The 24,608-nt window shown below is 42.2% G+C and overlaps 2 protein-coding genes across 2 annotated transcripts; both read right to left on the minus strand.

Annotated features, from left to right (window-relative positions):
- Positions 702–3,820, minus strand: LOC8055613 (NAC domain-containing protein 71). The gene is made up of 5 exons (XM_002467412.2): positions 3,078–3,820; positions 2,287–2,564; positions 1,913–2,152; positions 1,377–1,638; positions 702–1,286 (listed from the first exon to the last, which is right to left on the minus strand). The coding sequence occupies exons 1-5, from the start codon at positions 3,232–3,234 to the stop codon at positions 1,162–1,164; spliced, it is 1,062 nt and encodes a 353-aa protein (XP_002467457.1). The 5' UTR covers positions 3,235–3,820; the 3' UTR covers positions 702–1,161.
- LOC8055614 (probable serine/threonine-protein kinase At4g35230) lies at positions 17,362–21,749 on the minus strand. The gene is made up of 10 exons (XM_002467413.2): positions 21,440–21,749; positions 21,073–21,329; positions 20,852–20,987; positions 20,379–20,512; positions 20,030–20,135; positions 19,606–19,691; positions 19,136–19,324; positions 18,888–19,046; positions 18,309–18,422; positions 17,362–18,066 (listed from the first exon to the last, which is right to left on the minus strand). The coding sequence occupies exons 1-10, from the start codon at positions 21,522–21,524 to the stop codon at positions 17,815–17,817; spliced, it is 1,518 nt and encodes a 505-aa protein (XP_002467458.1). The 5' UTR covers positions 21,525–21,749; the 3' UTR covers positions 17,362–17,814.

Consider the following 24,608-nt stretch of genomic DNA (forward strand, 5'->3'; position numbering starts at 1 on the left):
GATTGACAATCCCTTGCTGACGAGGGCTGCTCGCCGTCCTCGTCTCCTTTCGCCGTCAGATTCGTGGAATGACGGTGACCTGTTTTCCTCTTCTCTGCTCATTCAGATTCCTCCCATCTATCCCCTTTCTGTTGTGAATACTGAATAATAGTGCTTCTCCTGCCCCGTCTTGTGTTTAATTTGTTCCTTTTCTCCTTGGTAGGAGTACAGCTTAGTAGCTTAGAAACAGCTCGCAGGTTTCCTGGCCGGCCGGCGACGGCGAGGCACACCACATTGCGTGGGGAGGAACCGTTGCTACTGAATTACGTGTCGTCGTCCAAGTTCATGGGAATATTCAGTTTCCATGAGGTGAATGGTCACGTAATTGGTTAGTCATTGGCTCCTTGGCTGCGAAGTCATTCCTTCCTTTTCACCGGCTCATGAAGCTATTTCAGCTGGCTACCACCTCAAACGTTATACTGTATCTTTTCCTTTTCCCAAGCACTTTGTAGAGCCAGAGCTTGCTGTCATTTTCAATTTTCAGTGTACTGGGGAGATGAGTTCATGTGGCAATTAGCAAGTTTTATTTCGCGATGGTTGTTCAGATCTATCTTTTCATGATGATGAAGTCCTGACGCATTCCATGTTTTTTTTGGAGGGCATAATACATCCCAATTGTGAACGCAGCACAAACAACATGTACTGAATACGAAATGACATGTAATTAAGAATGGTTAACAAGTAAGGCTACAAAGCAGTGCAATATTGCATTGTCGTACACAGCACAGGACAGGTCAAGCACAGAAGTACTAGTACTAGGTGGAAAGTGACACACGCATTAGAAAAGTGATGACACGGTACACAGCACCAGTGCTACAGAGAAGACCGCAATAAAAGATGGCATCACTCCGTAGCAACCAACACCAGTAATTCCCAACATCCTTTTTATCTTAACCTTAATTACCAGCTTGTAAAACTCAGAATGTAGACATATACTATGTATATATATGCTAGTATCTCCCCTTCGTTGGCTGAAAAATATACCGCCAGTTCTAAGAGAGAGCAGGTCACTGATCGAGAGCCTTGATTATTTCCCACAGTCGCTTCACATGCATGCCACACATCTTCAGGAGCATGCAACTGAAAACCAGGTGCTGCAGACAGAGCACTGCTCCGTTGACATCAGAAGACGATCCTGTTGTCGTCCGGGAAGAAGATGGCCGCCAGGTCCTCGATGCCGTCGCTGGCCTGCCGGCACAGCATCGTCGGGCTCGCCGCCACCGCCGCCGTGTTCCACGTGTCGGCACCTGCAGACGTTCAGACACACACACACAGGCCGCCGTCATTCACATTCGTCGGCGGCGGTCACGATCAAGCCGAACAAGGTATACACCTACCACTCGAGAATGTATTTGGGAAGCTGTCCCATTTCAGCTCGTGCTCCGAGATGCTGCCCAGCCCCATGATGTCGCCGCCGAACAAGTGCGCGTGCGAACGCGACTCGTCCGCGGCCGTGGCGGGGAAGTCGTCGCCGATGAAAAACGTGTCGTGGGGAGACGACGACAGGAGCAGGGGCGGAGGCAGTGGGCTCCACGGCAGCCCCCCTGTGCCGGTGGTGGCCGTCGCCGTCACGCCGGCGTACCCAACGCCAACGGGGCTCTGCAGAATCATATCAGTGCATTCCATTCCATCAGACCGGCGCCATACGATTATATATTAATTAGATCATCCTCGGTAGGAGTTCTATGACTTAGTTTCTGACATATTTTTATTTTGAAAATAGTACAGAAGATTTCATTTTTACGAAACACTTATCATCTTTGTCTTTATTAATATAGTGCTATATCAGGATATCTAATGTTCATAAAACTTTAATAAAATTCTATTGAGACTGACGTTACAGGAAGGCGGGGAGGAAATGTTCTGCTTGTACCTGGAACTGGAACATCCCCACGTCCAGAGTAGGAGGTGGACTGTTGGAGTTGGAGGGCGTGAACGACGCGCTGAGCTGCTCGCTGGTGACGAGGGACGAGCTGCTGGAGACCTTGCTCATCTGCCCTCTCGCGCTGCCGCTGCTGCTGCTGGCGGCGGCGCCTTTCGCCCTGCTGCCCGCCGGCGGCTCGCCGCCCTGCAGCTCGTGCCGCTTGATCACGCGGCACAGCGCGTAGGCACCCTACAGCAGGTTTCATTATTTTCAACCAGTTGAGAGCAGCAGCACTGATCGATGGGATCGATGCATTTTTTTTCACGCCCTGCTGCATCGATGCAAAAAAAAACAAGAGATGGAGGAGGGAGGGCGAGGCGTACGATGAAGTTGCATGCGCCGTGGGCGATGTCCTGGCAGAGGCGGTACTCGTGCATGACCCAGTCGGTGCGCTCGCCGCCGGGGGCGCGGCCGCGGTAGAAGACGAGCGTCTTGCGGAGGCCGTAGACGCCGCCGTCGCAGGCGATGCGGCGGTCCTTGCCGGTGGCCTTCCAGTACCCCGTCGTCGTGGCGCGGTTGGTGCGGGAGCCGTTGGGGTACTTGCGGTCCCGGGGGCAGAAGAAGAACCATTCCAGGTCTCGTTTCGGCAGGAAAGACTTCTCTGCGATTACACAATATAATCAACCCATGGAATAAACAGGAATCAGTTGCTACTGTACAGACTTTGAGTAAAAAAAAGAACCGATTCGGTAAGTAAATCAAATTGTGCTAAGAATGAGAACATGGCATTTCTGTTCTGAGCAACATGTTTCTTCTTTTGAAAAGGCTATACAAGGACTTATTATCTGCAACCGGCCTAGGGAGAAAAAGGGCAGATGCCTGGGGAGAAAGGTGCCATTTTTTTTTTCTATTCTACTGATCTCTAGCAATATAATAGCAAGTGACATTCGTCGTCGAACATGTTCGATACCCTTTTGTGTTAATTTCAACCATTTTACTCTTGTGTTTTCACTTGTTTCTGGGAGGTCAATACCACAATATAGGACCGGAGGCTACAACTAAAACATCTAGTAGTAAGTCAAAGGGTTTGATTGCCCTTTCTTTTTTTTTTTTTGGCACGCACGCACGCATGTATGAAAATATGTAATAAGTATGTACACACAGTCACACACACCTGGTAGTTCCCATGGCTCGGATTTGTAGAGATCAATGACGGGGATGACCTCGAGCTCGATCTTGAGGTTGTCCACTTTCCTCTTGAGGTAGTAGCCCACCAGCTCGTCGTCCGTCGGGTGGAACCGGAAGCCGGGCGGCAGAGTCATGGTTCCCATGGCAGCGAAGCGATGATATGAATGCACACACTTGCAAGGGTATCCACTATCCAGGCAGGAACACAAGAAAGAGATGGAAGATGGGAAGACGCAATCGAGGACAGGAAGAAGAAGAAGAAGCAAATGGTGCCGATCGATCCAACACTAACTGAGGCGAAATATATATAATGTCAACTGCCAAAGTAAATATTTCAGGCAGATGATGAGCAGATGTATACGCAGACTGTTGTATTAGAAATTAATCAGTGGCAATGGAGGAGGAGGAGGAGGGGATATCTGTTGAAGATGTGGAAAATCCAGAAATAAAAGCTCTTCCTAGTGTGGAGAACCAGCGCGTGGGCGATGATGAAGAAGCAGCTGCTGGAGTCCAAGATCATTATCAGGGTCAGAGCCTAGCTGCTAAGCTAGCTAGATCAAGCTACTACCAGCGCCAGCCAGATTAAGGGCTGGTGGGCCTGAATGAAAGGGGAGGCTGCTTCAAGTTGCCTTGCCGACGAGGAATGAATTGAAGAGAGGAGGCGATTGATCGAGAGAGAGAGAGAGAGAGGAGGAGGAGGAGGAGGAGAGGGTGTGAGAAGCCGCGGGGCGATGGCGTTTATATAGACAGAGACGACACGGACAGGGAGGAGGCTGGAATGGAAAGGGAAAGCGAGGGAGGGCAAGGTCGGCGGTCGTCCGAGCCAAGCAATTCCAAACGTCCTCCTCTCCTCTCAAGCAGCCGCGTAACTGTTTCACTTTCACACGTTTATATGGTCATGGTTATGGCGGCAGCAGAGCACAACTAGCTAGGAGCTAAGCTCGCCAAAACCGCTGGCTGGAATGCTCTGGATTCAGTTAACTAATAATAACCAACGCACCCAACGTGTCAAGCCCTCGTGTCGTACGTGCATTCCAGGTGAGTTCATCAGTGAGTGACTACACACGCGGCAGCAGATGCGTATTGCCTCGTGTTTCATCCAATTCATTGACACACAGACACAGTACGTATATACTAGAAACTAGAAAGGGGACACACCATAGCACACGCATGCTTTCTGAGTCCTCCTCCTAGTCGATTTTCCATAGCACAAGCATGCTTTCTGAGTCCTTTGCCTGTTCTGTTGGCCAACTGCAGCCGGCTGCTGCTGCCGCCGCCTCGCTCAAAAGCGCAAATTTGTCAGTTCATATAGGATAGGAGTAAACTTTTGGTTAATTTGTCATTGTGGTGGATCCGTGCTTAGCTTAGCTTAGCTTAGCTTAATCCGCCGTCGCTGGTTTTGGGGATGAGCGAGGTCGGTAGAGCACCAGACACACTACACGTCCTGGATGGGATTCGTGACCGCCCAGTTTTATTCTTACTTGCCTTTTGTCTTGGTTTTTACAGCTTAAGTTCACACTCGCGACTGATTAAATTAGCAGCTTCCAGCCGGATTACGCCACTTTGTTTTGTTTTAATACTTTTATTACATGCATAATAAGATATGTACTCCTACTTGGGTCTCCAGGTTCTTGAGTATACATTTCCTTTTCTGAATAAGGAAACCTTAGCTAGTCCATTCCGTTTACATTTCACGGTGGCCTCCTCACTGGCCCCCATCTTGTACTTGGCTAAATGGCTACTCTGCTTGCTTGCTTTGCTTTGCCTGACCTCGCATGCTTCTTTAGGCCTTGTTTAGATGTGAAAAATTTTTGGATTTCGTTACTGTAGCAATTTCGTTTGTTTGTGGTAAATATTGTCCAATCATAGACTAACTAAGGTCAAAAGATTCATCTCACGATTTACAGTCAAACTGTATGATTAGTTTTTATTTTTGTCTATATTTAATGCTTCATGCATGTGCCGCAAGATTCGATGTGGTAGGAAATCTTGAAAACTTTTTGAATTTCGGGGTGAACTAAACAAGACCTTAGTTTCGTTCTGAACTGAAATTGACCTCTCTCTCTCTGCCACGTGCCACTGCATGATACACGCACGCACGCACGTGTGGCATTATGGCCGGAACTGACTGCAAACGTGCGGCGTAGCGTGAATGCTGACGCAATAATTTGGAGCAGCAGTCGCTGGTCGTGGAGATGGAGAAGGAGAAGCAGAGCAAGTTGTGGGGTGCAGATCGCATCGCGTCGACCGACCACTAATCATCAGGAACTCGGTTCGGTTCTTTTCACTTTCCGTTTCCATTAAACCAGAGGCCGCAGCAACCTCTTCGATCATTTCATATTGACTCCACTCCACACCACCTCTCTGTGCATGGAGGAGCCACTAAATAGAGCATATCATGCATCTTAAGTATGTATGTGCTTCCATTATTCTTTCGGTTGAAACAAGAGGTCTGTTGTTAGGATGGTTCAGCTATAGCTGTGTTAGGTTGACCTCTTTCAGCGCTCGATAGAAACGTATTGTATGTATGTTTGTTTAAACTCTTCTACTACAATGATATACAATTTTTTTGTGTATTCGAGAATTATTGTTCATTCAATTGCCTAGCTGCAAACTTGCAACTCTTTCAAAATGATCGTGATCCCAATTTATGCTAGAAATGAAATACTGTCTTTGCTCGCAGGGGGAAAAAATATACAGGAGAACAAAGTATTTTGGGGGACGGGGAGGGGAGGTTTCTATCAAGCACCTGGATTTTTTTATTGTCTCTCGGCGCCGAACTTTTTGAAGATGCATACAACCTTAAGTTCTTTTCAAAATGCAAGGGCTTCAAAACTTATACATAGATTTAGAGATTTACTTAATACGGTTTCTCTTGATACAGAGGAGGATGATTGTCAATAATTGTTAGAGTTTGATGCATTGTTGATTTTTATTTTTGTATTTTGACATTGGGGGGGGGATCTTTCTTCTTCCAGCTCGAGCCTCTCACTGTTTTAAATTATAAGGCATTTTATAGATAGTATTTTGAGAAGACAAAAACATTTTACAATTTGGAATGGAGGGTGTAATAAAAGATCTTGGGTTCTATAAGTATTTAGTATTTAGATTAAGGTGTTGTGCAATTCTAGTACGTTTGAGGAATTGAACACCTATAAGTTTTAGCTACGCCATCTCTGCTTAAAATTACAAAAAAACACACTTTAACTTATAATTTAATTAACTTGACTCCACTAAAATAAAGTCTCACTCAACTTTACTATAACTCAGTAAATATAATTATGAACAAAAATAATATGGAGCTAGACATGTTAAAGACACTCCAATTTTGTTTTTTTCCTGCAATGGATGATAGTATTCAGCAAGAAGGAAGAGACGGGGGAAATATGGGATACTAGATGCAAAAAGAAAAACAAAAGGAAGAAAGAAAAGAGAGGCACATGACACCGTTTTTACAAATTTTGTTTATTCGTAGGTAAAACACATCCATGGCACCATTTTATGAATTCCGTTTATTTGAGTTGTCTTAATATTCTAAATTTGTCAAAGTTTATGGAGAGTTTCATAGATAGGGGTATTAATACCTACCACATCAAAGAGCGAATTAGGAAACTATATTTTATAATGTATCTAATAATGCTAATTTAATTTTGTAAGTATTTTTGTTCTTTTCTATAAAATTGATCAATTTCATATTAGTTTAATTTTAGACAAACAAAAGTACCTTATATTTGAAGAAGGAGTATATAAACCCATTTTAATTCTCCTTATTATCGGATTTCTTCCCCTAAAAGAAAGTAGAAGCTGAACCAAACATATTTATTCTGGTTTTTTTAATAGTGCTTCGCCAACATAACATGCAATCTGCATATAATCTATAAGCTATGAAACAATCTCTTTATTGGCTTCTCGCCTAATTAACTTGCTCCACTCTCCCCCACACCCTCTGTCGGCCTCTGCTAAACCTCTCTTCCCACCTGCCCCACCTCCCCTCTGTTCTCCTACACCCTCCCTTTCCATTTGTGTTCTCTCTCTCTCTCAACCTCCACAATTTGGCACGGCAGTAGGGCCCCGATGATCGAGATTATACTCGACCTAAATTTGGCTCAGCGGTGGCCCTCCTCCTCCATGTATATTTAAGTCCCAATCTCGGGTTTTACCAGTGCACCAAATGGTCATATCCTATGTTATGGTCACTGTTATTAGGGCATGTATGTCAGTGATTATGAAAAAATAGTATACAAGCCATGGTGCCAAACATCTGCCATGAGCTATTAGATCAAGCAGTTTTGTGTGGCACTGTGGCCATTTGGAGAAAAACTGGCTTGTCAAATAAACTCATAAAAAGCAAATAGTTCCAAATAGGGTTGCAGCTAGCTACACTTCACTTTAGGCCTTGTTCAGTTCCTAAAATTTCTCAAAAATTTTCAAAATTATCCGTAACATCGAATCTTTGGACGTATGCATGAAGCATTAAATATAGATAAAAATAAAATCTAATTACATAGTTTGTCTGTAATTTACGAGAACAAATCTTTTAGCATAGTTAGTCTATGATTGGATAAAATTTGTTAAATACAAACGAAAATGCTATAGTAGCCAAAACCAAAATTTTTTATGAACTAAACAAGGCCTAATTAGAGAATATGAAAAAGGTGATTACGTGTCATTCTTCACAAGCCATTGCGCGTATCAGGACATGAAAATGCATGTGAATCCTAGTCAGACATTTGATTCTTTTTTATTAAACCGCTAATGACTACACACAAGTCAACACAGAAATGAATAAAATATTTCAAATCTACATGCACAGAGGTAGCCGTGCGCACGTCAGCTTTCAAACAGCCTTTAACTCAGGCGTGATGCAAAGATATACATTTCTGTCCTGCTCAACCGTATGAGCTGAATCTTTGCATGAAACTTGTCGTGCCGACAACCTATAGCTAGCTAGCTGAAAGAAGCGCAGGAGTAGAGTAACCAGCAATCCATGCGTGCATCTACATAAAAACTGTGTGAAGTTGGTTGCACTTGCACACCAACTGATTCGATCGGCGTGTTTTCTGAAACCACTACTACTTCAAGTTAATAAGTTAGTAGTCTTTACTGAACTGATCATTAATTAGCTAGCCAATAGAGACAAGTTATTAGTCACAACTTTTGTTCACAAGTGAAGTTCCTGTTAACTGAGCAATGCCTTTTGATTAATTATCATAGTTAAGTGAGCATTATATTAGTTGCTCATGCACAAACAAGCTAGCAAGTGACATCAAGTGCTTCTATCGTCGGACAGTGATGTGACGACTACTCTTTTTTGACGAAAACATCTTTTGTGGCCATGCTATATACCTTTTGAATTCAACGAACCCTTCCAAACTCTGCAGGGACACCAATCAAGCTAGAGTGTGATGCACCTGGCCCTGCCTTGTCCTTTTGCGAACGAATTGTGATGATGCATCACTTTCTCTTCCTAGCTAGCATGCACTTTAACAAGAGCTAGCGCTTCTTTTTCACTTGCTGCAACAAAGAGCACACACACCCTGGCAGCCTGGCCCATATTGGGCCCCGATGTGCGTACTTCTCGTTCTCGTCTGCGCCATCCTCCACCAGACGCCAAATCTCCCACGCAATGCAAAGTGGGCACTGCCTGGGTGATTTCTCAGTCAAAAAACAGAAACACTGTCTCCATCTTATCATCACTGCTGTCACTGTCAGGATAGTAGTTGGTGCTCAACTATCCATACATTCTACACCACCTCTCTCTCTCCTGAGTCCTGACCAAATGCTAGTGATGCTTTACCACGTACGGTGGTAGTTTAGATTCAAACATGAAACAGGAGGAGGAAACAAAGGGTTCATATGGTTACCTATAGCTTGCTAATAAGATTATATGTCTATGTTGTACTATGTAATTCTTAAAAAAAAAGCATATTACGAGGATCATAAGAAAACAGTGTTCTTCAAAAAAGCATATTACGGTGCGCTATGTGCAAAAATGTTAGAGGAGGCTAACAAAGGGGTCTCTCCCTGGCGCCACAGCGCTAGGAAATTAAGTCTAGTGCCCATGACAAATAAGTTGATCTATCATCACCTTATTCTTCACAAGTTAAAAGTTAGTATGAGTACGAGTTCGAGGAATAAAGTCATTTTACTATCAAACGCCCCCTCAGAATAAGTTGATCTAACATCACATTATTCTTCACAAGCTAGTAGTTAGTACGAGTACAAGGAATTAAAATCATTTTACTAGGGAATGAACTTATAATGCATCACCTCACCTAGAATGAGTTGATTCTTCTAACAAAACACTTCATAACTGCTAAGGTTACAGTACATTATGGGTCTGACAATTGTTGCAATAACAGAATCTGTTGACGCCTCTCTAGCTTTGGTCCATGACGATAAAAATGAAGGTAAATCTGTATTTTTTGAGCAGGTTTCGTTCGAAAATTTCAGAAGTTTTTGCTGGTTTCCGGTATTCTTCAGAATTATGGCTGGTCACCTACATACCCTGGTCCCAGTCAGACATGTTGTCTTCCAAGGGACACTGGAAGCACAAAGAAACAATTTCTGCCTTTATATCTACTATATGCTCCTACTGCTACTGATGAGTGTGCATGCATGACTCGACCCACCAGTATTATTATCAAAGCAATAATAAAGCAATGGCTTTCTCAGCTTAGCACCCGTGTCAAGGCCACAAATAATGGTTTAGCTAGAGCAGATGACGCAGGCGAGGAGCCCACTCTAGCTAGCTTCTTGGCCATTTCCAGGTATGAATCGAAGACCAGAAGTGCTTGACTTGGGCAGGCTGCTCTCGGTCGGGTGCATGACCCACCCAGATGGATCGGAGCACTTTGGGAGGGAGCGAGGCATCTGCACCATCGGATCCCCATCAGCATGGCACTGACGCCGGCCGGCTGCTGGCTCCTTTTGATCATATCCAGCAAAAACTATGCAGTGCAGCTAAGCCTACTGCTTTTCTCATCCCAAATTATCCTGCCATTGTTTAATTCAGTTCACTTATTCAAAGCTAGCTAGAAAATGATCAGCTGGTATGAACCCCACTTTGAATTATCTCTGACTCTCTTGTCAAAATTATCTCCGACTCTGATAGGACATCATCAGCAATGGAATTTCCAAGTGCCTGTTATTAGTCTATACATCAGGTATGAAAACTCACTATTATCGTCCTGCTAGATTACTAGTACTATTTGTGAACAAATGAAATAATAACATGATGGAATGATACAGGACAGCATCAGCTAGCATTTGGGAAATAACGCAAGTGCTGGTCCCTGTGTAAAGTCACCCTCTACTATACCCTAGCACAAGCAAGTGAGCTTGCATGATTCGGACCCGCGGGCTTCAAGAGGTCTTTTTAGAGGTGGCACAGGCGTCATCTTATCTTGACTGCCAGTCTCTCTGAAAGGTCTTTTACTGTTCCATCCATGGATCTTCTATTTGCAGAGGTTGCACCAAAGTATATGTACAATAAAGAAAACCAGTTCACTGGTTGGACCGGGAAAAACTATGACCAAAAGTCTTACCGGCTCGCTTCAGCTAAAAGGTCGATTGGCCACGAAATTGGTCCAAATTTAATTTGTGACGAACTAATTTGATGTTCGGACGTTAGTTGGAAAAACTCTGAATAATGAACTATCGTCGCAATGTTACCATCTGTTATATCATATATGATATGTTTTAATATATCTTTGCATACATGGTATATATTTTTCATACAAAGTTATGAGAAATAAATGTTATAGTAATAAATAAAAACCTTTGGGTAAGGTACTAGTTGGATACATTAGCTGCTAATAGTTAGTTACTTAATAGTTCGTAGCTAATATTAGCTAGCTAACTATTAACTGCTATTAGCTAGTTTGGATCAACTAGTAAGATAACTGTTAGCTGGATATTCAACTAACAATCAGCGGCGAAGCTATTTGTGAATTATTACGGGGTGCAAATGCATCATCCAAAAATTATAAAAACAATGATTAGGTCTAAAATTTCATCATATATACATCCTCCATGGAAGATGTCTATGCACCCACAAACTAAGTGCACCTCCCTCTAATTTACTCTAGCTTCGCCACTGCTAACAATTAGCTAGATATTACATCTCTCTAGATCTAAATGAACTAGCCAGCAGCTAACTATGAGCTCTTTGGATCAAATAGACCCTAAACCACAAGTGAATCAGTAGCACAAAAACCATTTCATGATGGTTTGCACTCATCGCTTGTCTAATGAGACTACAACTGCATGATGTGCACCCACCCACAGTCCACAAAGACCACAGTCCTTACTCTCACATATTCAGACGATCATTCTGCTGCTAGTTGAGCACACACCAAAGAGTGTCCGTCCTCTTCTGGTCTGAAAATTCTACACAGTGACGAAAAGCATAACAATTTAATAAGTGGCTCGCTTCATTGTTCCCTGACAAAGAAAAGTATAGAGAGCAGTGTATTTTCTTTTTGAGGTAGCTTCCATGCTGCAAAAGGCCGGTGCCCAGCGATGTATTGTATAGAGAACTGTGTAGCTAGAAAGAAGGCTAGAAGCCTAGAACAAGAACAATTTAGAGGTCCAGCCTAATCAGCAAAGCAAACACTTTGTTAAAAATACAGAGAAAAAATATTTAAAGATGAATGGGAACCTTCTCCTATGTGCTAATTAAATATAAATATTTAAAGATGAATGGGGAACCTTCTCCTATATATGTGCTAAATTTTAAACATACAGATGGCAACAGTCAGCACAAAAAGCAAATCTATTGTAAATTATGAAGGGAATGAATCGCCATAATAATGGGACGGGGCATGAAGCATGCATGTAGTTACAAGGTATACCTTTCCTGATCGATCCCTCACCAGAGCTAGCTAGTGTATTGCATATATATTAAAAGGAAAGGGCCGGGAATGTTGGCTCGATCATGCGCATGGTATAACTGGGCAATCAGGCAAGAGATTCAAAGCTTGTGAGACCAAATAAAAGAGATTCATAACTTAGCAGGGGCCACTCAGGAAAGGAATAATCGCGGGAAACTAGAGTCGATTTTGGGGCATTTTGCTTGCTTGTTTTACTGCTTATTGCCAATGATTTTATGAGATATATTCTTATTTGGACAAATGAAAAACACTCGCACACATACTGATATGACAGATGTTTTATCGAGCTAGTGTAAGATGCAATCGACAGTACGGCTTTTACTCCAATGCCAGTTGCATCTGACACTTGACATAGGAGTAGTAAACATCACACCCACTTCTCATGACACTAATCAGCACAAAATATTCATGACGAGCTGTAAGTCAGCGATGCCCTGGATGTCACGCGTGTGGTGCGGCGTGTCCCTGTCGATCGCAGACGGCAACACAGGTAGGGTTTTGGATTCGTGAGACATGGTCGGCAAGAGATTGGGTGTCCGGTGGCTAATAAGTCGTCGCGCGCGCCGGCGGATGGCGATCTGTCGAGGGCGGATTGGGATCGCCGTTCCTCGTTCAGCCGTTGAGGGAGGCATCGTCCGACGAATTCGAAGCTGTGTTGTCGATCGTGCGTCCACGGCATGCATGTCGTCCTCATTAGACTCATCATTACCAGCCATCTTCAATTCAGTCTCACCGTGTGACGGTGTGCTTCCAAACTAAGTAAACCAGCAACCTCCAGATTCTCCTGATGCTGTCACTGTAGTAGTCCTGGTCATTTTCGATGTTTTGGGTCGATCGGCCTCCGATGCTACGGTGGATCCACCACTAGGGCGAGCCAGGGCGGCCGCCCTAGGTTTGGGCTGATCTGGTACTCTATAAAAATTTTAGACATTAATGTAAAATAAAAAGAGGCTTCTAGAGTATCCGATGGAGGTTGAAGACAACTTAGACGTCTTAGACCATCATGTGTGGTTCAGCCCATATAGAAAATCACAGCCCACCAAACGCAATAAGAGTACGATCGACCTTTTTCACGTTTCTCGCTATTCTCAGACTTTTGACTTTCTGGTCGTCTTTCTCAAGAACGTATCTTCATTTTTCATTTGCCCTTTTCACATAGTTAATTGTTTAAAATTTGATTAAGGATGAATGATCAAATGATTTGGTGAAGTCAGTTTAGAACTATTAGTATTAGGATGTATGGCTTCTCTTAATTTAAGGAACTAACTTCTCTAATTTTGATGTGAAAAATATATGCTGAAAACTTTAATATTGGTCAAATTATTATGTTGCCAAAGCAACTTATGAAATTTGTTAGCTTATATTGCTATTGGTTTGCCAAAATTTTATAGTATAAGTCTGTCCTAGGTTATTTCTGGAGCTGGATTATAATAGTGTATGGGAGTAGCTAGTGCGCCAAGAGGAAGGGTGTACATGTTTCTGTGTGTGTTTTTAAACGCCACAAGGACCGATGACGTACAGCACGAGCTGTACTACAACGACGCGCGCGCGCGGGCGCGACGGGAGGCGAAGTGGCCAACAGAGAAGGGCGCGTCCGCTAGATAGAACGCGCAGGCAAGTCGCGACGAGCAGTGGCGCATCATCCGCCCGTCCACATCGACATCGACGTGTGGGCGTGAAGGCAGCTGCTGCAGCTGCCCATGCATCCTTGATAAATAAAAGCGTTTTCTAACTTTTTTTAAAGTTTAACTAGATTTATAAAAATATTAGAAACAGCTAGGTCTTCAAATAAGTTTATTAAAAAAATCTAGATTCAATGATCTATATTTAATAATATTAACTATTATAAATATTATTATTTTTTATATATTGGATTAAAATTGAGTATGTTTGATATTTTGAGAAGTGAGAGCGACAGTTAAAAAAAAGACAGAGAGAGAGGATTCAATGTACTCCCTCCATCCCAAATTATAAGTCATTCCAAGAATCTTAGAGGGTCAAAGTATTTTCACGTTTGACTAAAATTATAGAGAAAAATACTAAGATTTGTAACGTAAAGTGAGTATACTATGAAAATATAATTTAGAAAGAATATAATGATACTTAGTTAGTACCATAATAATTATTATTTTATAATATAAATTTGGTCAAACTTAGAAAAATTTGACTCTCCAAGATTCTTGGAATGACTTACAATTTGGGATGGAGGGAGTAACTAGCAAATATTTCCTAAGACATGCATGTGTTTATGAAGTTAATTTTTAAATTTAATATTAGTTGACAACTTATTTATTTGAGATGGTTTACATGTCCAATATATAATATAAGTTCTGAGATCAGATTTGAGATGATTAATAATATTGAATGGAAATGAATTCAACATCAAAGTTATAGTAGTCGACGAAATCTATAACTTTGTAGTTAAACTTTTTTTGTCATTTTGGGTCATTTCGAGTGTCAAATATATATAATATCAGATTCAAAATTGTGTAGTTAAAAATAACGCCAACTGTATAGTCCCATGTGTTGCGTCGCTCATTTGGTATGTGTGTGTGAGGGAATGTTAACGTTGAGGTCTCAAATACAACGGTGATTATGAAATCTAGCGTAGTGATAGATCACTACTAGGTCTAAACTCGGTATTACTATCAGAACTGAATCCGGCAGTGCGAGGACTTCGCCTCGCTTGCTCAGCCCAATCCACGTGTCATTCTCTCAACCAACATGGATCAGTCCTTCTGTGGTGGTTCTAAACACTCTAATATCTATGGCCTTTAGGTATGTCCCCATACAAATATTCCAATTTCTAATAAGAAAAATCATAACCCCTGCACACGAGAGGGGTCTATTTCCGTCAAACATCTTTTCTATAGGCGGTAAAGCTTAATCCAATGAGCAGGAGACTCTAATACCAATTGAAAGGATCAAGATGTTTAAGAGGGCAGGTGCATTGGACTAATCTAAAATTCTCGTGAGATTAAAACCTGTCGGTTAGCACATTTCACTCCTTGTGCCTAATAGTGTTTCTAGCCTACCGCACTAAGTTTTGCAACATAGTTCCAACCTTATACCAGCATGACAATTTTAGTAATGTAAAGACGTATAAGTAGTAAATACTCAAAGTAAAGAGAGGATTAGGAATATGGTGATGTTGCAAGATATTATATTGCTCTCTCTTGATCCGCGCAAGGACCAAGTGCTCTCTACGGGTTGAATATTTGCCACTCTGGCACCGTGAACCACCTACAACCGTTTACACCATAACTTGGGTCCTCACAATCGCCACCGAGAGATCACGAAAGCTCTTCACGCCACAAAGTTGTCTAGATGACGCCGATGACTAGGAGTAACAAGCACAAACTCTCACTTGACCTAAACAGACCTAATGAGGAAGGTGGATGCACACTTGCTACTCCCTAAGTACTAATAGAGTCCTTAATCTTGCAATTAGCAAATCACAATCACTTCACTAAGCTTGAACTCTCCCTTGCTCTCCATTATGTGTAGCACAACTTATCTGAATGACAAGAGAGGTGTCGTGGCCGAGATTGTGGAGTATAAATATTCCCTACTCTAAGAACTAGCTGCTACTACTTTAAGAACTTAGAATGATTCTGTAAAACACAAGTTAGTCATAATGATTACTATATCATCATTGATCATCAAAATCGAATTAGGGGTCTAGATGTTTTCGATATAATCTTAAAAAAAAGAGTTGTACGCTATTATTTATGTTCTATGCTGGGACTGAACATTTTGTATAATATTCTCGTGATACAATTATACTTCAACGCAAGAAGTGATTGCAAACATAGGCTAGAATCGTCGTGATAGGCCACCAGTGGTCGGTGGGAAGTCCGAAAAAGTTTGATATCCCGTTAGAATAGACTAACTGGAATTAGCAGCCAAACGGCAATGAAAAAGTTTCTTAGCAGTTTTGAAAATGGAGTAGGTCGCTTTCTGGTGCTACACTTTCGGCAAACAGACCTGCTAAGATGTTCTTTGTTGTTTCGATGCCGATGTAGTGCACCAAAAACAAACAAAATAAGTCTTGCAGTGCAGCTGTGCAGGAATAATCGAGGGTGAATTTTGAGGGGACGGGGACCCATGCATCTCTCAATCACTTTATGTTTCTGACCCTTTTTTTGGACGTTTCGAGGCTAAATGACGACAAATAGTTTTCTGGTACTGTAGGGTGCCTTTTAGTTTGCAGTAAATTCATTTCTAGAGTAGTGATTCAGAAAAATCGAAGTGATTCATTGCAATTTCTGACCTATTCTCGCATCGGGAATTCAGGATGAAAGTTTGACAATCATCTTTATCTACATATCTATACAAAATATTCTTTCCATTTCAAAATATTTGATATATAAAATTTTTAAGATAGACTAGTCTAGGGAAAAGATGCTGATAGACCTATGTACTATAGATGTTTCGCACCACAACTACAACGCGTCGAATGCAACCATGCAGATTTGCTGCGAAAACTCACATTACGGTTTTTTTAACAATGCTAGAAGCCTACATAGTGTGATCTTGGTAGCATGGACATGGAGTGGCGAAGGCCGACATGTGCCATATCCTTGTTTGGGACTCACTAGTCTAAGAGAAAAGCCATAGGGGATCTACCATGGCATGTGATGTCCGGGCATGGAGACCCCTTGGCCCTTGGATTCAAAGTTTCAAATGACACCCTCTGTTCAAGTTTAAGGATCTAAATGACGTATAGGGATAAGTGTGTGGACTTGAGATGACACTTTGAGAGTTTCAGGAACTTGGATGACACTCTACAGTAAGTTTAAAGATTCAAAATGAATTTTAAATGAGCAGGGACAAGTATAAGGATTAAAAATTAATTTTAAAAGTTCAGAACAAAAATAACACCCAGTGGTAAGTTGCTCGTGTATTTTACTCAAAATAAAATTACGCACCACGTATGCTGCCAAGTGCCAACAGACAGCTGTGCAAGTTCTTAAAGGCAATCAGCGCAGCAAAATTAGGCCTTGTTTAGTTCGCGAAGGAAAATATTTCGTGACACTGTAGCACTTTCGTTTGTTTATGGTAATTATTGTCTAACTATGGACTAACTAGGCTCAAGATTTATCTCATCAATTCCGACCAAACTGTGCAATTAGTTTTTATTTTTGTCTATATTTAATACTCCATGTATGCGTCTAAAGATTCGATGTGACGGAAAATCTTAAAAATTTTTAGGTGGAAGTAAACAAGACCTTAGCCTGACTAGATCATATACAAAGCACGTATCTGCTGCTTTGAAACCAAATCGGTGAATGCGCAACTGGCTCTGAATCGATTCGATCGATCAAGAAAGAAACAGAATTGTTCATGAAAAGAAAAAGAAAATAACACGGCATATAAATATGGTAGAATCGAATGGATTTCCGATGGCTCTAGTTTATTCTCCGTAGCTAATCACAATGAACCCGGCTTTTTTGCACACCACTCATGTCCTCTGGGGCCTAAAGATTCCACGTAAACCAAGAGGAGAAATTGTTAGAAAGCATCCCTTTAATTACAACTGCAGTTGCAAATAATCAGCAGATCCTGCCACCAACACTCGCAAAACAAAGAGCAACTCATGGAAGAGTATGCTATGCGTTCAAAGCCCCTGACCTATTCTTCCACTCCTGATCATAACACCGCCACTCGTTATCGACATTCGGGCGGAGATTGCACGATAAAACAGTGCATTTCAATCCCACTCCTAGTAGTGCAACTGACGTCCCAGTGAACTGATTTGGAGGACACTCGCCATTGTACCTTTTTCTAAAAGGGCAACAACACGGAGTAGTTGGGAGACTTTGTTTCCTAACTACGCCAGCCGTTTTGCTTCTTGGCCTCAAATGTGGCTCCATCGTTGAGCATGTCCTGCGCATCGGTTTCCATGCCGAGCTTTGAAAGAGCAAGGGCTTGGAGGTAGAAGGCTGTAGGCCACTCAGGCATGCAGACCTGAGCCTGCATAGCGTCCCGTAGAGCAAGTTCTGCTTGCCCATTCATCAAGTAGGAAAAACTGCGCCTAGCAAAAACTGTAGCTGAAGGCGTTGACATCATTGCCACTAGCTGCATTAGAACAAACAGGCTTCGTCATATAAGCTATAAATACAATGTTTCAGGGGGTTTTGATCAAGAGTAAGGAAGTAAAATTGTGCTGTATGTGCTGCTAAGTACTTGAGCTAACAGGGCAAGGGCCCAGCCAATTAGGAACATTGACTTGTGACCAGTTTGCAATTACATCAGATGACTCTTTCTGTGATAGTCTCCTACAATAATTACGCAGAAATGAAGAACAGGGATGTTGATACCTTGGAGTAGTAGTCAATTGCAGTCTTAAAATCCTTATCTCTAAACGCAATGTCCCCAAACTTCTTTGTGTTCAGCATCTCTTGCACTTGCTGGGTCCATTCTTGAAAGGATAACTTCAGTTTTTAAACATGCACCAGACGAAATAGACTTATCTTAAAAAAAACAAACAAGTAGGACTTCATAATTTCAAAATACTTGGGCAAGTGCAGATACAAATAAAAATATTTGAAAGTATACATCAGATTCTGCACACGCAATGAAATGTGCAGACAGGTCCAAAGTCAGTCAGCATTACTATCTCCTGAATTAAATACTGATAAAATGTGTGGTTATCCATGCAAAATTATTTGCCTTTCAGACTAAAACAAACCATGATGCAATTTATATAAGATAAGTCCACTTCTCATAGCCAAGAGAAAACATCACATATACACATTTCACATTCTAAATGCAAATGATGAGCCACAGCGTTTCTTCTTTCTTCTAACCATGCAATGATGCAAGGGTCTGAGTGGAAGGAACAGTGAGGAAAGTCCATCACCACAAGTAGATGCAGCATAAATTTGATTGTTAGTTACCTCGTTTTCTGCACCCTCATCATCTTTATAACCTGTTTTGAGCAAAATATCATGCACCGCCGAAAGATCCATACCAGCACAGGCCTTCCCAAGTGGAGAATAAATGGTTGGCAGTACTGATGTAGCTTTTGTAATACCCATGAACACATGTGATGCAACCTGCATTAGGATTCATCACAGGAATAGACGATGTTAGTAGAAGCAATGAAGGGGGATGAACGGCAGGAAAAGGTGCTCTAGCTACTCACCTCCTTTTGCTTCTGAAGAGGACCAACAGACGACAAAAGATACTTTATGTTTGGTCTATCCCTAGATTCAAATTGCAGACACTTTGATGCAAGATCAACCAATTTCGAAGCATCTTCATTAGCATACTGGCCTTCTAAGGAGGAATCCATCAGCAACAGTATATTCTTTCCCCTTATTAAATCTAGGGCCTAGAATTCCACATACAAAAAAGAGATGATAACTCATTGTCATAATAAATACTGACATATAGCAATAAACACCTAGAGCTGTTTAATGATGCTTTGGTCAATCGTTATATGTTACAGAAAAACGAAGCACCTAGTACCAGCTGTCAGTTCAAGTTCATGGTTCAAGGCACACAGCAGCCCACCATCGCAAACATTGTACCAAAAGGCAGTGTGATGCAAGGGAATTGCTAAGAGATATTCCAAAAATATATTCTTCTTGAGAAAAAGCAAATGAAGCATACATGACTAGGAGGAATGTGTTTTCCGCTCAAAAGATCCAACAGGACAGTTCCATAGCTATATATCACACTCTCGGGAATTACTCTGCCTGTCATTCAAGCACAAATTATTCAGTGCAGTCCAAAATAGCATATTGTAAACTGTACTACTGTGAATAGTGTATTGTAAACTTGAATGAAAAATTAGATGATAAACCTGCAAAGAATTTACCGTGACCCAAAAGTATGTATTCAACAGCAATCAGGAAACAAGAAGTTCTACAATTATACTCCCAAGAGGCATACTAGCTCAAAAGAGCTTTTAACTTCATCGAACTTTTACTGATTGGACTTATAATTAGCTCAAATGATCTACACCAGGGTGCCAACAAGGGCATTGGCAAATAAAGAATGTAACAGTAACCAGTAAGCACCAAGGGGATCTTACCAGTTCGCAGAAACTCTGGTGGAGTGTAAGCCAGGTTAGTACTATAACTTTTTCCATCACGGCTGTTCTTCATTAATCCAAAACTTGACAAGCGGGGATCACCTTCCTGATAGGGAATAGAAATTTATTACAACAGGTGAGGTATTCTTTACACAGCTACAATAATCAATTACAACAGGTGAAAAATCATGTAGGCAACAACAGATGACAGTAAAATTTTCCAAAGTAAAACCTTACAGGTCAAAAAATGGTTTTCACAGATGAAGAAAATGTAGTAACAATGAAAGGGCCAGCAGAACAAAAAAAAATGTAGTAAAAACTAGAAGCTGTCAGCAAACTTGTTGTGTACCTCGTCAAAAAGTACTCTATAAGCATTCAAATCATGATAGATTTTCCTGTTCTCGGCATTGCAATGGTCGAGAGCTTGCGCAATGAAATATGCAACCCTCAGCCTCATTTCCCATGGTAACGGCTGCTTATCCCCTGAACAAAAAGGCAGTGCAAAGCAAAGTCAGTCAAGGGAGACAAGGTGGACAGGACACACCCACCTAGTCCGGGCAGACTCACACTTTTGCATGATCTGCATAGGTCAAATGCAGCAATGGTGAAGGACATAAGGTGCATTAAGTCATTGTGTTAATGCAGAGGAGATTGAGATTCACGGTTGGTGTGATCCGCCCACGAGAATCATCAAGTACGTCACCATAGACGACACAACTCCAGCCCGCAAGGCCCGTATATAACAGAAAAAAAAAGGCTGGAGTACCCCTAGCTGGTGGATAGGGATAGGGAGGGATTGGGGGAGACCCGGAGAGCACGTACAGTGGAAGAGATGCTTGGACAGGGTGTCGTTGGGCATGTACTCGGCGACGAGCAGCCTCTCGTCACCCTCTGCGCAGCAACCAATGAGGTTGACGAGGCGCTTGTGCCGCACCTTCCCCACGCCCGCCGCCTCCGCCTGCAGCAGCAACACTGCATCACATTGCGAGATCCGGGGCCGGGAGGGAATCACACGTACAGTAGCAAGCAACGCAAATCCATACGAGGAACTGCTGCGGGTCAGGCCAGGAGAGGCGCGAGAAGCGCTTGACGGCGATGAGCCGGCCGCCGTCGAGCCGGCCGCGGTAGACGGCGTTGGGCGCCTTCTCGCCGCTCTCGGAGACGATGAGGTCGGCGCTGAACCCCTTGGTGGCGGCGCGCAGCTCGGCGAGCGCGAACTCCCTGAACACGGGCACCGCGCGCTTCACCGCCTCCTTGTCGTCGCCGTCGCCTCCCCCGTCGGGGCCGCCGTTCGCCGCCTCTGCCATTCGATTGGACACAGCAAACGAGACGCAAGCAAGCAAGCGCCGCGGATTAGATGGATTCGGCGGGGTTAGGGTTTAAGCGGCGGCGGGGGGCGTGACCGCTTACCGGGATCTGCAGGCTTGTCGGCGGGGAGCGCGGCGGCGTCCTTGGGCGGCAGGGGGCCCGCCACCTTGGACTGGAAGCACCCCATGAGCGGGAATGGAGATCTAGGATGCTTAGCGAAGCAAGGGCGATATGGTCGGTGGGAATGGGAGTGGTGTGCGAGAGCGTGCGCTCAGCTCGGCTCCAGTCCAGCGCGGGGGAGCGTGGAATGGAGCAGCAGAAGTGAGCTCGTGAAGGTGGGGAGGCGGCAGTGCAGGAGGCAGGGCTCCGAGAGAAGCGCGGCAGCACACAGGGGTGGTGGGGGGATCCGGTAGGTGCGCCCGCAACACCAAGCATCCCCACCTCCGGCTTTCTTTCCTTTTTATATAAAATTAAATTAAAAATAAACATAAATAAAAACCCCAAATCTCGTCCTAGTACGGAGTATTACTTTTTTCTAAAATAAATTTCGTATAATTTTAGGCCTTGTTTAGATGCGAAAAGATTTTTTTGGATTTTGCTAATGTAGCACTTTCGTTTGTTTGTGGGAAATATTGTCCAATCATGGACTAACTAGGATCAAAAGATTCATCTCGCGATTTACAGTTAAACTGTATAATTAGTTTTTACTTTTGTTTATATTTAATGTTTCATGTATGTGCCGAAAGACTCGATGTGACAGGAAATTTTGAAAACTTTTTGATTTTTGGGGTGAACTAAACAAGGCCTTAAGGTGGTGTGTCGTTTCATCTGAGGCCTTGTTTAGTTGGTAAACCTTTTTAGTTTTGGGTACAGTGGTAATTTTATTTGTAAACTATGTAATTAGTTTTTATTTTCATCTATATTTAATATTTCGTGCATGTGTTTAAAGATTTTTTTTTTAAACTAAACAAAGGCCCGATTGAAATCAATTGGTTTCCCATGAAAAATCAGATAGGGTGTACAGTGTTTGTTAATCATGTTCAAAACAGAGAGTCGGAGAGCAATGGGCAAGGAGACGGGGGACGCATGGCATTGGCATTGGCATGCAGCTTTTGGGCTCATGTTCCAACGAGTTTGGTAGTATACGAATTTATGAGTCAAAGTAAGGCCTTGTTTAGTTCCCAAAATTTTTCAAGATTCTCCGTCACATCGAATCTTGCGGCACATACATAAAGTATTAAATATAGACGAAAACAAAAACTAATTACGCAGTTTACCTGTAAATCGCGAGACGAATCTTTTGATCATAGTTAGTCTATGATTGGATAAAATTTACCACAAACAAACAAAAGTGCTACAGTAGCGAAATCCAAAATTTTTCCCAAACTAAACAAGGCCTAATATTTTATATATATATTATGAATATAAGAGCCAGGCCAATAATAAAGTGTTATTAATTAAGTTACCGGAGCTAAGTTATACAATAAAAATATCTTATTTATCTATATTTAAAAATTAGTGTTAGTTTTATTCATACCTTTTTTTTCTTAATCATCCTCACATTCACTAGGGCCTTGTTTAGTTCCAAAATATTTTACAAAATCGACACTGTAGCTCTTTCGTTTGTACTGTATTTAACAAATATTGTCCAATCATGGACTAATTAGGTTCAAAAGATTCATCTCGTCAATTTCGACCAAACTGTGCAATTAGTTTTTATTTTGTCAATATTTAATACTTCATGCATGTGTCTAAAGATTCGATGTGACGAAGAAAATTTTGCAAAATTTTTTAAAAACTAAACAAGGTCTAGGTGTATAGATCCATCACCGTATATGCATCTGTGACCAGCTTGATCTCCTTCACATGAATATTTGCTTGGCTATAAGCCAATCGTTATACCTGCTCTAATAGTTTCGAGAAGTATTACCGATCTATGAAGCTGAGGCCTTGTTTAGTTCGCAAAATTTTCAAGATTACCCGTCACATCGAATCTTTGGTCGCATGTATGGAGCATTAAATATAGACGAAAATAAAAACTAACTGCACAGTTTATCTGTAATTTGTGAGATGGATCTTTTGAGCCTAATTACTCCATGATTGGATAATATTTGTCAAATAAAAACGAAATGCTACAGTAACCAAAAACAAAATTTTTTGCAAACTAAACAAGGCCTGAGTATGCAAAGCTGCGTTAACGAGTACTCCTACGTTACTAGTACGTACGTACAGTAATCGGCAGCAAAGCAAAACTTGCAAGGCCTGCAACAGCGCACACAGCACACACGAGCGAGCGGGCAGCGGCAGCGGCAGGGGCAGCAGGGGCGCAGCAGCATAGCCAGAATGGTGATCGCCTCCATGACTGCCCGCGTCCGGGTTCGCCAGCCAGCCAGCCGGACACGAGCCATCGATGCCACATGCCAGGGACCACACGACTCGCAAACGTCGCTGTCGCAGGCTCGACACGTGGGCTTCCTGCAGCGCCGCGCTGTTCTCTGTCCCGCGCGGCCTCACCACCGTTGAGGCCCACCCGTCAGGCGACGCGACGCCACCACGAGCGGGCCCCACACCCTGTGGCTGCCGCGCCACATTCAACTAGTCAACTCGGCGTCCACACTCAGGGTCGGCAATCGGCTGTGCCTGGTCCCATATGTAGGCTTAGGCCTTGTTTAGTTTAAAAAAATATAGATAAAAGAAAAAAAATGATTACACAGTTTATCTATAATTTGCGAGACAAATTTTTTAAACCTAGTTAATCTATAATTAGATAATAATTACTAAATATAAACAAAAGTGCTACAGTAGCCTAAGTAAAAAAATCCCCAACTAAATACTCCCTCCGAACAATAAAGAATCAATTTCTAGAGTTGTACTAAGTCAAACTTTTAAACTTTGACCAAATTTTTAGAAAAAAAAATACTAAGATTTGTGATATCAAATTAGTATCATTAGATTTATCATAGAATATATTTTTATATGATGTGCATTTATGTCATAGATGTTACTCTTTTCTATAAAGTTAGTCAAACTTAAAAAAAAATTGACTGATACGGATTCTAGAAATTGAATTTTTCGTGGACGGATAGAGTAAGGCCTTAGTGAGCGCCTTTTCTAGGCCCCGTTTAGTTGGCGCAGTTAAAGTTTAACTCCCTTCACGTCAAATGTTTTGGACACATGTATGAAGTACTATATATAGACTATGTACGAAACTAAAGACGACTAAAAAGTAATTTGCGAGACAAATCTTTTAAGTCTAATTAGTCCATAATTA

Source organism: Sorghum bicolor, chromosome 1 (assembly GCF_000003195.3).
Source record: "Sorghum bicolor cultivar BTx623 chromosome 1, Sorghum_bicolor_NCBIv3, whole genome shotgun sequence".
NCBI classification, from domain to species: domain Eukaryota; kingdom Viridiplantae; phylum Streptophyta; class Magnoliopsida; order Poales; family Poaceae; genus Sorghum; species Sorghum bicolor.

Coding starts and splice junctions, on each gene's coding strand:
- LOC8055613 (XM_002467412.2), bottom strand. CDS start 3,234: ATGGGAACCATGACTCTGCCGCCCGGCTTCCGGTTCCACCCGACGGAC. Junction 2,565..3,077: donor CGAGCCATGGGAACTACCAG/GTGTGTGTGACT, acceptor GTGTAATCGCAG/AGAAGTCTTTCCTGCCGAAA. Junction 1,287..1,376: donor CCCAAATACATTCTCGAGTG/GTAGGTGTATAC, acceptor GAACGTCTGCAG/GTGCCGACACGTGGAACACG.
- LOC8055614 (XM_002467413.2), bottom strand. CDS start 21,524: ATGGGGTGCTTCCAGTCCAAGGTGGCGGGCCCCCTGCCGCCCAAGGAC. Junction 20,136..20,378: donor ATAGAGTACTTTTTGACGAG/GTACACAACAAG, acceptor ATTCCCTATCAG/GAAGGTGATCCCCGCTTGTC. Junction 19,047..19,135: donor CTCTTCAGAAGCAAAAGGAG/GTGAGTAGCTAG, acceptor ATCCTAATGCAG/GTTGCATCACATGTGTTCAT.